The sequence below is a fragment of the Mya arenaria genome, chromosome 12, assembly GCF_026914265.1.
Source record: "Mya arenaria isolate MELC-2E11 chromosome 12, ASM2691426v1".
NCBI classification, from domain to species: domain Eukaryota; kingdom Metazoa; phylum Mollusca; class Bivalvia; order Myida; family Myidae; genus Mya; species Mya arenaria.
Window position 1 is genome coordinate 66,112,978 of NC_069133.1, and position 13,955 is coordinate 66,126,932.

The 13,955-nt window shown below is 33.5% G+C and overlaps 1 protein-coding gene across 1 annotated transcript in view; it reads left to right on the forward strand.

Annotated features, from left to right (window-relative positions):
- Window positions 1–7,610: 7,610 nt before the first annotated feature.
- LOC128210898 (uncoordinated protein 58-like) overlaps window positions 7,611–13,955 on the forward strand; it is a 31,169-nt gene continuing 24,824 nt past the window's right edge. The window contains exons 1-2 of the mRNA XM_052915251.1: window positions 7,611–7,683; window positions 9,448–9,530. Of these exons, the coding sequence (XP_052771211.1) occupies window positions 7,611–7,683; window positions 9,448–9,530 (156 nt within the window). The remainder of the gene's footprint in view (window positions 7,684–9,447; window positions 9,531–13,955) is intronic.

A 13,955-nucleotide genomic window follows, 5' to 3' on the forward strand; every position in this document is an offset into this window, starting at 1 on the left:
ACTTTAAGGCGGGAAGGTCCAGTAGTTAAACCAAGACTTGTTAAAGTCAAATAGTCGTATTGACCTTCGACAAGCAATAACCACTAGGCAGTGTTCACTCGCATTTTTTCGGAATGCAAACTTTCAAAATTGTTAAATAATATTTGTTATAATGAACTTGGATAGGCAATGAAAGAGTGTTCAGTACGCAAATAAAAGGAAGCACATTGTAAGCACCAGAGACAAAACAGATATAATTGTGAATAGTGAGACTATGTAATTGCTGTATATCGCGCAAAATAAGGTTAAAATGGTTGTGCCGAAATTCTATGTTGGAGGAGGTTTATGAGCAACATATTTTGCTAGACCTTTCTTCAATTGATGTATTTATAAACATTCTGATGTTGTTTTCCCTCAAAAGAAGATTTCTGGCGTGAGTTTCTTGTCTGATCATGTATAATACAAGTACTCTAATCTGGCAAAGTCGTGTGGGAACAATCCTTCTGTGTTCCCATCCTGAATCTGCAAGGCTGAATTAATATTTGACCCGTGATCAAATTCATCGAATACAATAGCTTACGTATACAAATTCAAATTCAAATAGCGAACAAGTAAACAAGTACAATTGTATCAAATAAATACATAAATGATCTTAACTATAAAATATTATATTTATATCATAGTATTAACAACAGTGTCTACAAAATACAATAATACAACAAGCATATGATATGTATTAAATTTGAAGTTTAAATATTTTACAAAATATACTACTTGTGCGTTATATTCTTAGAAGTACAAACGTGTCTAACTTAAATGAATATGTCCCATTCCCACCCCCACTAAAAGAGCGAAAACGAAATATTAGGAGGGTTTACAGGGTAAAGCTATGTCGATCTTAGTATTGTTTTGCTTACCAAATAAAATGCATTGTGATTTCAAAGAAAATGTTATACAGCTGAGAGCACACATAGTTTCTACTCATTAGAAATCTATACGTGAACATACGTTTTCCTTATTTCAAATGCATTAAATATATATACAGTTAAATATTTAAGATGTTTGCATTTTCAGACTTTAGCAACGAAACTGCCTTAAACATGCTCGGTCTCTCCCTATAATATTTCTTTATGTATTTACATTACATTGTCGTTGTACAAAAAACATTCAAATAACAGGTGGTACTCATCTTCTAACTTATTGCATGTTCTACATTAGCGATCATTTTTATGAATATTTGTCCATCTTCCAGTCTCAACCGAGAGCCGGTGTGATGATAATCGTAATTTAGTTAATGCTATTTTATATTTATTAATGTTTACATTCTTCAAATATGACTGAAACTCAAAGTTTGCAAACACTTTATAGAACGACGCTCTAGTTGAGTTTTCTAGTCTGCTGTACCAATTTTGGATAAAGATATCCTTTACTCGACGCTGAAAAATACTGATAAATGTTTTTGTGTTCCCCACCCCTTGGGCAATCCAGACTTCATGAAAACAATAATTGCACAACATATTTTTAACATTTACTGCCCAATTAATTTTTCTTGGATTATTTTCAATTTCACTTAACATCGTTTTATACATAACCTTTGAATACTTTCTGTCACAGCAATCTAATATTTTGAACCAGTATTTTAAAATGTACGTCAATCGCATAGAAAACAAATCTATTCTTCCTAATTCACCATATACGAAATCATTTTGTGTCGAAGTTTTAACCCCTAATAAGTTCTTACAAAACATTGTATGAATTATTTCTATATTGTTGGCACTGGAAAATCCCCAGACCTCACAACCATAAAATAAGATGGGCTTAACTTATTTATCAAATAGATCTAACACATGTTCAGTTGATATGTTGGCAAAACTCTGAAGATACCTTTTTAGTTTAAAAATAGCCTTATTTGACTGACCTGATAGTGTTTTTAACATTCCATAAAAGAGCCCCCAGATGTGAAAACAATACCTAAATAACAATATCTTGATACAACATCTATTTCTGAGTCACCATAATGGATTTTCAAATTTGGAGGTAGTCTACCACCTTTCCTAAGTACAACAACTTTAGTCTTATTTACAGATAGCTTCCATCTGTTACAGTAGTCATGTAAAATGTTTAAATTACGTTGCATTTCCTCACTTGTTTTGGCAAATATTACAATATCATCTGCATACATCAATAGAAATAACTTGATTGTATCAATATCTATTCCTTTGGCTCTATTCAAAAATAATTCATCTTCTAAGTCAATTAGGTACATAGAAAAAATAAACGGGCTTAAACATTCCCCTTGACGAACACCAAGAAAACTTTCAAACAATTCACCAGTTTCTCCAAAAAGCTTCACTTTTGTTTTGACACTACTATATATACCTTTTATAACATTAAAAAGTTTTCCTCGAAGACCTAACTTATATAATTTATACCATATGTTAGGTCGAACAAGATAATCGAATGCTTTAGAGTAATCAACAAATAAACAATACAATTGTTCATTCGCATTAAGGACATGATTTATTAAGCTATGTAAAACAAATATATTGTCAGTAGTTCCCATTTTTGAACGAAACCCGGCTTGTGATTCAACGTACATGTAATTTCTTTCAGCCCATGATGCCAAACGTTCATTGATACATTTAGTAAATAATTTCCCTAATACACTCAATAATGTGGTACCTCTAAAGTTCTTAGCGTCTGACAGACTGCCCTTCTTGTGAATAGGCACTAAATATCCATCACTCCATAATTCCGGAAAATGACCTAATTCTAAAAGTTTATTGAACAGCAAAGATAATACTGGTGAAAATGTATCATTTCCGTAATATAAAAACTCATTTAAAACTTTATCTGGCCCAGCACTTCGACCTAGATTCAGCTCTTTAATATTTCTACTGATATCAACAGTAGTAAAAGGTGCATCTAACTCATTGAACATTATCTTCATCTCGTTATCAACTACATTTTCATTGAAATAAATAACATCTTCATCTGCTTGAAAAAATCTATCTTCAGGATTTTTAATTGCTCTAAAATATTCCGTGAACGTATTTAAGAAGATGTTATGTGGCGATTTTACGCCAGAAGTTTCTTTTAACAAGCGCCAGTATAACTTTGCATTTTTGACTCGTGCCTGTAATAAAACATCTGTTTTATCCTTGGCCTTCACAAAATTAAACGAACGTACACTTTTCTTATAAATACTTATATTCTACCATCGCTACTCTATTTAACTCACTGTTACTCACTCAATACGTGAGTAAACTAATTATTCACTAATCTCAAAATACAACAACACAAACAGTTTAGGAATTGGCAATGTAGTTGGTGAACATGTACACAGGAAAAGACAGTATTCGGATGCTGGAAGATTGGTAATAGCGTCTAAGCACATCTGGATCTTAACCTTTAGAGTCAGCAACAACTTTTAACGGAATCTTGGAAAACGCCATGAAGCAACTGGAACGAAACTTAATATACGGTGAATCTCAAATCATTAACGTAACAAATAAGTTACTAACTTATGTAAGACACTCACAGTGGAACTCTGTAAATGAAATAAATATACATATTAATAGAACACATGATACAGCAAATTCAACCTGAAAAATAGGGATGGGATGGGCGGGAAATATGATCAAATTTATATCTTCACTTTCAGACATCGTAAAATACCTTCTAATGTCACCAAATACAAAACCTCGAGTGACGAAAACAGAATAGTTTTCCCCATATAACCAACAAAAAGACGAGGAAATCATGTTACTCGTGTCCCGCCAAACTAAGCCACCTGAATACTGAAGTACCACGGGTACTTAAACCAATCTCATGAAATCAATAATGTATATATTTTTCGAAACGTAAATAATTGTATTTATCTTTTCTGTACAAATTAAGTTTACAATAAAAATCCTTCCGTTTATCTTGAACATGGTCAAATAACGGGTTCGAAAATCTTGATGTGTTACTATTTACATAATTGGCATTTCCACTATTAAGCAATTGACTGTTAATCCGTTTACTGAATAAAGGCTCGCATACACCTTCACAACATTATAACAGGTTATATATACATTGATCAATATCATCATTACTATTCGCTCTATCAATATTACAGTTCAGTTCAAACATACTGTGCTTGAATTCCTTTCTAGATATACTACAAACAAAGCCATCTTTATTGCCTGACTTCCATTTGAAATAATGGTCATCTAACGTTTTTGTTACATGTAAATCATTTAGAATATTATTATTTACATTCAATTTATCAACATTCATATGAAAATTCCACAAGACAATGATCTGATAATATATTAGGACCATTCGTGGTAAATGTCGTAAAATGCTTCAGCAACTTCTCACTAACAATACAATAATCTACAAGACTGGCTCCAGAACTTCCTATATATGTAAATGCACCTTTATCACCACATACACGTCCATTGGCAACGTAAGCCTGTCTGTTTTAGAAAATCCAACAGTAATGACCCATTAGCGTTAGTACCATTATCAAACGATAGCCTAGGTAATATATTATCAATATTATAATCGTCTGGTAAAATATTCAAATGAATTAATGATTCTGTATCTTCCGAAACAAAGTCTGGCAAAAGCCCTATTCTTGAGTTTAGATCACCGAGTAACAAAAATAAGCAATTTGCCTCATCATACTTATCCTAAATATGTATAATATTTTCCATGATAACATTGTATGTGTTGGTGTCAACAAGAGCATTCCTGCTTGACGTTCTAGGAATAATATAACTAAGACAAACAAATAAATCATTTTTGAAATTGAAAAATCTACCGTCAAGTTTAATCCAAATATGTGTATCACTATGTTCCATGATAAACATATCTTTACTCACAAATTTATCTCTGACATAGATAATTATCCCTCCAGAATTACGGGTTGTGCCAATTATTTTTTCTTTTCTATTCAAAATAAAAGCTTGAAAACCTTTAAAGATGCACTATTACTCCAAAATAAGATTTAACACATTTAAAAAATTGTTTAATAATTTCAAAAAGGATGGACAAATGTCGAAACAATGATGCTTATGAAGTATATCGAGTTTAATTTAAAAGAAATGTGCAGGAAACACGGTATTGCTACCTTATAAGATGATAGTAGATCGCAGTAAATATTTTAGCATTCACCAATCATTTAATATTTTTTGCGATTTCAGCTTTAAATACACGGTTATAATATTGTTAATAGTAATTAATAGTTTCCATAAATGTATTATTTAGTAAATAGTTGAGGGTTTATCACTCAAAATTTATGTTTGTTTTACATGTGTATGTATTGATTTTGAATAAGAGTGTCAATTTAACAGCAAAATCAAATTCTTCAGATCCCCATGTTTCAGTAAAACAAATAAGATCATTATTTTTGAAAATGATATTTACTTCTGGATAGTTTAATTTATTTTGACGTTTGGTAATTAAACCCTGGATATTAAGCAATGCGAACTTAACTGTAGATTTCGTATTAGTATGTACATTATTCGCACTTGGAAATTCCTAGCCAGCGTGACCTTGCGTTGACCCCTGTGAGCTGTCTTTCCCATTGGTTGCTTTTCTTGTGGATGATGACGTAGCTCGTCGTATTTGAGCGCTGGCTGACCTTGCTCTGCCTGGATTGGCTACAGCTTTCGCACGTGATTGTGGTCTACCACGTGGCGGTTGTTTATCAACAATGGCACGCGGATTACTCTTTAGCTGTATGTTCTGCTGATCAAGTAATGGTTGGGATTGCGAAGTTTCACTTTCAAGTGCCGAAAATGGATTAGCATGCACAAATTGATTCTGGGTGCTATTCAGCATATTTGTCAAAGGTAGTGCATTCTTATTCACAGCAATATTAGCTGGGGGTTTTTCCAGTCGGTTGACTAGCGTTGACTCTTGGAACGGACGGTCGTAGCATCTGCGTAGCATCTGTTGTTGTTACCGGTGGTTGTGTAAATGTGCTTCCGCCCGCACCGTCGGACATCACTACTTCCGGTACAGGTTGTGTTCGTTTCAAAGGTCGGTTGAGTAATCTGTGCCAATTAGAGAATTCATCCTGAACGTTCTGCCCATTAACAACAATAGCCGCCGGGTATCGGAGTTGAGTTCTGGCTGAGCGGTTTTTGGCCCTATAATCTTTATACGTTGGCAAGAGCTTTTTCCGTGCTTGTCTTATCTCAACTGGTTAGTCTTTGTCTATGGCCATTCCCGAGCCTGCTAGAAATCGAGCGCTTTTCATAACTCTCTCCACCTCATACACATATCTTAATGTCATCAATATTGGCCTTTTTGTGTTTTTACCCCCTCTAAATCTTACTGGATCACCCTGTCTCTCGGCGCTTTCTATATAAAGCTCTCCTGGGTCCATGTTGAGGTAGTCATAGATGAAGTCGTTCACCTCATCATAAATGTCTTTACTGGCAACCTCCTCAAGCCCATATATAAGTACATTTCTGTTACGCTCCTTAGTCTCTAAATCAATTATTTTGTATGTAAGGGCCAACATTTTCTCATCCTGTTCATTAACTCTCTGGTTAATATTTTTCACATTGTCTTGTATTTGTTCAATACTCGTTTGAGATTTCTCTATGTCATTAATCTTTGAAAATAATATGTTGATTTTGTCATGTAGTGACATACTCTCAAAAGAAGAAAGTTCGACGCTACCTGTAGAGTCCCGTTTTCTCTTCTTTGGGTCCTGAGATGATCCTGGCTTCGCCCCAGCTGGTTGTCCATTACGTCCAGCTAGTTGCCACTGTTGGCTCTCCGACCCAAACAGATCTTCATTCTCCATTTCTTGGGAATTATTTAATACTTGTGTTAAACTTTCACTGTTTTCAGCCATCACTATTTGGTATTCCAAACTATTTGTTCACTGTTTGAATCTAATAATCCATCAATAACACAACAAATCAAGTCATAAGCGTGACGGTTCATGCAAGTCAGTAGTCATATACAACTTGAACCTCGATTGCTTGCAATCATGACAGAATGTTTCATAGTTAAAACTTTAATCCTTTATCATTAAAGGGTGTTAGAAAACAAATGCATACTTATTATTCAGTGAAAATGACTATCGGTGCAAAACATATTCATCATGTGATTCTGATCCGTTCGATATACCGCCTCGCATGAATGGTGAGTCAATAAGCTAGCTGTATCTTTATATAATACCTATAATCGTTGTATAACAAAAATGTGTGAGGTGTTTTAGAAAGAGTACATGACATCTCTCTCTTATAAAGTTTTAAGAACATGCCTGGCGAGTGTGCTCAATTTAGACATACAATATAAACAAAATAGACATTTTCGACGTACATTTGTAATAAAGTCAATCCCATTGTATTATTCTGATTCATGCCATAACGACGAGTAATCTTCTACAATCCCTCCAACTTCATTCGTTATAAAACAACGCATGCAGGTTTAAATATTTTAACGCATTTTTTAAGCCTACATCATACGAACTTTCCATCAGTTTAAGCGCTGTCCTCAGATAAAACACTTTCACGTTGTACAGCAACTGTGCTGTTTTTATAACAATCATATCGATTCTACTTTTGATATAAAATTGTTTGTGAAAACCTGTTTTTGTATATACGAGGATACGTTTAACTATGGCGACTGTTACTACTGGTGACGGTAATGACCTCCTTGACTACAGAAGCAGGTTGGAGACAGAGGATCAAGGTTAACGCCATGAACATAATATTTTGTTTCTTCTTGTGTTTTCGTCAAATACAGGTATAAAAACCAAGATTGAAGAATGTATTGCCTTGTGTTTATTTTCATATGTGCATGCCAATATATGTTAATAGCTGCATAAAAATGTGGTGCTTGTCACAATTTTTAGTAGTCTTTCTATAACCAGGCAATAAAGTAGTAGAACAATTCACTTGCTCTAAACGACTAGATGTAAATGTCATGGATGGAGCTGAGACTCATAATGTAGTTATACTCAGATTTTCATCAATTTTGTCTTGAGGACTAGTTTCCAGAATCAGGTAGGCATTCGTCAATAACATCTGCCATCTAGCAGTGGTGTATGCTGTGATTGACCTTTTGGAAATATTGATACACGACTGGCTTTGATTTTGTACGAAAACGTTTGTATACTTGCACTTGATCGTGGAACCATACAAAATGCTTTATTATACGACAATTCCCCTGGATGGAGTTATTCTATTGATAAAAAGAAACTCTTTATGTTATAATGAGGAGAGTTTAAGACCAAAATATTTTGTTGCAGGTAAGTCCTTTTAATTTTATCTATTTTTTAAACTTGAGTCAGTTCATTATTTTCAAATTTGTTTGGAAAGACAATCAAAACGCTGCTGACCGATACTCGATTTTAAATTATATGTTTAAGCTAAAAACATGAATTAATCCTAAAGTAAGGGACTATTGAACATATTTATTTACGGCAACAATGTTCAAGCTGTTCAATTTGAGTTATTGTAATTAATTTTATAAGCCAATGCTTAACAGCAAATTACAGATACACTGAAAAAAAGCTTTGAAATGTTATTAACACATGACCATACGCTTACGTAACATCTATCGAACGGTACTGATTTAGATAATAATGTTTCACAATCTATGTAAAATAAACATGTTTAAACTTATGTTTCAGAATTGTAAATGCTTTATTCAGACACATTTAAGTACCTATAATACATAAAATAGCATGGCCAAATGATATATGTTTAATCGACTAATACAAAGAACAATTAAAATCGTAATTTACATTAAATCAGTCATGAATTTAAGAAATACTTTTCTTGTACAATTGTTATGATCCATGTCATAACAATGTTAATCTTTGTATATTTTATTTTCTTAAATGTTAAACAAATATACTATAATATATAATAACACAATGTCTATTTATTCTTATTCCATAAGTCTCTATTGTTGATGCATTTTCCGTATGTATGTTGTTAATTGCCAAAGGCTAGCTCATGCCGGTTTGCCAATAAACTTTCAAACCTTTTAACTAAAATTAGATGAATAATTGACATCCTTTTGAATTGATGGCAATTTTAAAGGCGTTTTTTTTTTTTCGCACATACAATTGTCAAAAATAATCATGTAAACCTCAAAGTCAATGTCAAAGAAAACTTCTAGCAAATCAATAGGTTGCTGATTAAGAAAAAGCTAAAACTGCGTTCACTAATGCACACGAACTGCAACGAAAACATTATGCAGTGAAATTTGATGGGGTGAGTGATCACGATTCACCATTGGAAAAAATATAAAGATATTCGGTGCTGATTCATATTCACAATAATGTTCGAGGCACTGGTAAAGAAAACCAGCACTTTCGAAGACCTATAAAATTTAAAGAACATAACATATTGAACGTCCCTCGTGCAAAGAGCACAGTTAGAATGGATGGAAATTTTGTTTTGTAAATCCCTTTCGACCTTTAAAATTCTCTGCGTCAACTTAAAGATACCGAACCAAATTTCCGGGCTGATCCAGGAGCTAGAGCCTTTGCCATCGCTCAGGATCCAACAAACCTATCACCTTTCCAAGTAGGTCAACAAAACGACAACTTCAAAAGTCATCAAAAAGATCAATGATAAATAAGCATGTAGAAATGCTGAATCCTGCAATATTGGTTTCGGTGATTTCTTTTGTAATACCGGCACCTGATGTTCGCGTAAATGTTACGACAGCAGATGGCAAATGTTTGCTTTATCTAAGAGGAAACAAAACATTCGAAGAAACACTCAAAGCTTCTAGTAATGAATCAATGATTAATATAAAGTGTTTTGTTAACTGATGCAAAGCATTGCTGTGGAGTCTTCTTTCGTTAAGCTCTTATGACTAGTATTGACTTGAAAAGCACGACAGCAAGTTACTGTTCTTAAACGCAGGCATTATTTTCGTTTCTTATTAAAAGTGCATGCTATTGCGGAAGAAGCACTTTTAACCGATATGAAAAAATATTATACATGTATTATATGATGTACCCTCTAAGACTCAATATTCAAATACTTTATAACTGTATTAAATCCGTTTACTGCTTGTGAACGATGAATTAAATACACGCTTTGTACTATCCCTCTTTCAATTCAGAATTTGCTCAAACGAAATAAGACGCTATTTACCTAGTGGTCTGTTTAGTCATTGTATGAGAAATGTTCATCGTGAGGATTTTACCTTCTCACAACTGTCTTCTCGTCATTCGATGAAAGAATTATTGCTCTGGAGATACCCAGTAGTATTTTCTTTTACATACAATTGTTATAAAGGATTTAGATGCTCAAACATGAATCAGCACAGGCTTTAAAACCTTGCCAAGGTATTTGTAGTGGTTTCTCACAACGAATTACATTCCTTCAAATTCAACACGTTCGTGCCAAATATAGGTCAATGTTAAATTGTTGGATTATATTAAGCTTAAGCGGTTAACTATAGCACTCTGAACTGATTTACATTAAATTTGTGTAAGCAAATCGCATAGCGTATTTCTTTGAGAAATGTAAATTAAACACTTCAAAGACCAGACTACTAGTATTCCATTAACGCTTTCGTATATTATGACGAAAGTTAGGTAACAAATATTATAAAGATTCTATAATGTGCTTTTACGACTAGAGCGAACAATCAACTTTGTGCCTCAATCGTAAACTAAGACTTATTTATTTACATTACTTTGAAAGTTTTTGGTTTCAGTTATTGGTTATATATTTACTTGAAACAGATATATGGGACTTCAATATTCATGTATACCTTCATATAATATAGTATTTACGTAAACCTATCGGTTTCGATAGTCCCACGACATTGGAAAAAAGATTAAAAAAAACAATTGCACACCATACTAGTGTATTGTAACGTCAAAGACGTACTCGACTTGAGCTAGTTCAACGACAAACCGACCAGAGATGACAGACTGTATACAGAAGCTTGCACCATTTTATAACATGAACAATTTGAACCGATGGTTTTACTGAACTATTCAGTAATGTAATGTGCTGATCGCAAACACAAATGTAACCCATTACACGATGAAAATATGGGTATGTGAGAAAACAATTAATGCCTTCATTAATTAATATTCATTGTCAGTTACTATCACTTCCTTGGTAAACTAATCTCTTTCAAGCCAAAATTAGAGACACTGAATACATTCCTCCTAAACACCTCGTCACACTATAGTTAGCATTTTCGTTCTATTTCAGAATTATGGGTACGTCATAACCTTCTTTGATAAATAGGGTAAGTTTGTGTGACTTTTAAACGGTGCATACAACGAATGACTTATTCAAATGATGTCATAACATATAGTCAGCATGGCACTCGTGACATGGTTATAACTGTGATGAATTTAATCAACATCAGGCAATTATTCAGAACACTGTCAAAGTTTAAGAGCGTGATTAAAATGATTGTTGTTAATTTTTAAACTTGAAATAATCGATGATGATAACCACTCTTTTAATAAAAAAAATGCTAGAACAGTTGTCTCATATATTGTCAGAAATACAACAGATAACTAGTGGTAACGTCAAACCTATAGAACAGTAACAGTTCGAAAGTTAACAATGATGTTGTTAACAACGATGGTACCTTTAACAACCTTCTGAACTATTGGCCCATTGTTATTTAAATTTGCACTTAAATTTAAAACGAAGTAATGTGTATTAATTCATATTTACATTTTCATTAATTATTCAGGAAGTCAATTTCAAAGATAACTTACCTAATTCCCAGAGTTTTATTCGTAATGTACAATTATAAACTATTAAATCTCAAGTTTTTCCTGTCGCTTTAAATTTTACACACACGCACGCACGCACGCACGCACGCACGCACGCACGCACGCACGCACGCACGCACGCACGCACGCACGCACGCACGCACGCACGCACACACACACACACACACACACACACACACATATATATATATATATATATATATATATATATATATATATATATATATATATATATACATAGTTGCAATATAAATATTTGCTTCCTTTTTGAAATGGGTTTCGAAAAAGCCGACCTTTATTTCCTTTCCCTCTAAGAAGTCATCCATATTGAAGCATAAAAGGGTTAATCAAAATCGATTTAATCAAAATGAATAAGAAAGAAATGCTGATTGTTCTAAACATCAGCCTTGTCCATACTCTCACATATTTATGGTGTAGAAGTTAGGAATTTATTTTTATTTACCTGTGAATATCTCTTTTAAATATTCCATATCCATAGTCGCTTGTCGACCTTGTCGACCAACTTAGTGTGTGTTAGGAGGTACTACAGGGTCTGTTTTCTCAAACGTCTTGACTATTGGTTTCAGACTCAATAACCAAAAACTGCAAGTCTTCATGTTATTGTATAGCTGCAATTGAAAAGGCAATAATACTTAAATTGGTCTTATTCGTTGCAAATTATAATATATTTACCAGTTATCTTAGGATTTTCTGTAAAATTATATTTACGAAATATTCAAGACATTTAACGAAAATCTTTTGTCTGAGACTCACAGTTAAACAAAGACTCAAGTCGTTAGTTAATACGGACAATGGACACTTCCCATCCAAAGGCAGCCTTGCTGATTATCGTTTTATCAACTTTACCTCTTCTGTTCAGCCATTTGATGAGATTTCTGCTTGGCAAGCTTGGTTCACCGGTTCACTTGGTTGTGTTATTCATGAAATTCCTAAATTCATCAAAATAAATAGATTCTACCCAATGCTCATCAACCACAACATTGAATGATGATGATGATGATGATGATGATGATGTGCACAAATAAAGGGTTACCATTGCAATGATACATATTTTCTATAAAAATGATATAATCAGTTGTTGTTTTAAATTCTACATTACAGGTTAAATAAATTAATTCAAATACTCAAAGTAACAGTGTCTGTTACAGGAATTATTAAATAAAATGAAATAAATCTCCAATGTTTCCAATATAAATTTAATTCATGTTTAAGTTGACAGGAAGCGTGAGATAAGCTTTTTAGGAGGACATTTCTTTTAGAGTAACGAATGCATACGAAGTAGAGTGTTTCTATGCATGTAAAAGAGTGTTGATAATATCAAGGATGAACGTTAATAAGCATAAATAACTACTAAGTACGCTTTGTCAAGATATACTCAGAACTACGAATAGAAGGGTGAAGGGAGAGAGGGGAAGTGAAGGTAGAAGAGGATGTGGTTGGAGGAAAGAAGAAAAGATGAATGGGGGAAAGAGGCAGAGTAAAATAGAAGCGGGGTAAACTGAAGGAAAGGTTGGAGAGGACAAATAGGAAAAGAGGAATATAAAGATTAAGCAAAGCTAAGAGGTAGTGTGAGAAGGAAAAGAGAGAAGAGGATTAGTGGAGATGGTTGATAAACTAGGGACGAGTAAGGTCGAGAGCAAAGGTAAGGAACTGTGAGGAAAGCGGAAATAAGAGACCATTTGGGCTAGTATTAAAGGAGAAAGTCTATTGGATAGCTCTTGTAACATGCTCGACGGCATACGCATGTACGATGGTGACACTGAGAGTCACCAGAATGGCAGAAGTGAAGACAACTCTCGTAGGCACGAACACAGGAACGAGTGGTGTCTCTGAGAGCCAGACTCGAAAACCAGTACTGCTGGTTCACGTACAAATTTTTCCAAGATTTTTAATCCTTGGAGAGTGTGTCAAAGTATAAATTTGAAGGTTAAAATGGCAGATGTCATATCAATTTCCATGGAAATGATATTTGCAAACATCTCGCAGTGATGGACAAAAATATTGATTTAATGGTTTCGTAATTAAGAGCGTCACTCTGGAGCGATAGTTATTCAAAATTGAGGCTTATGTTATATTTACGCTATAAAGAAATATTTTTATGCCTTCCGGATTTGTTTCTACTGTCTTTTTAATATGAATAAACTTGATAAATAACCTATCAATTAACTTGATAAATAATATATCAATTATTATCATTACGAAAATTCTT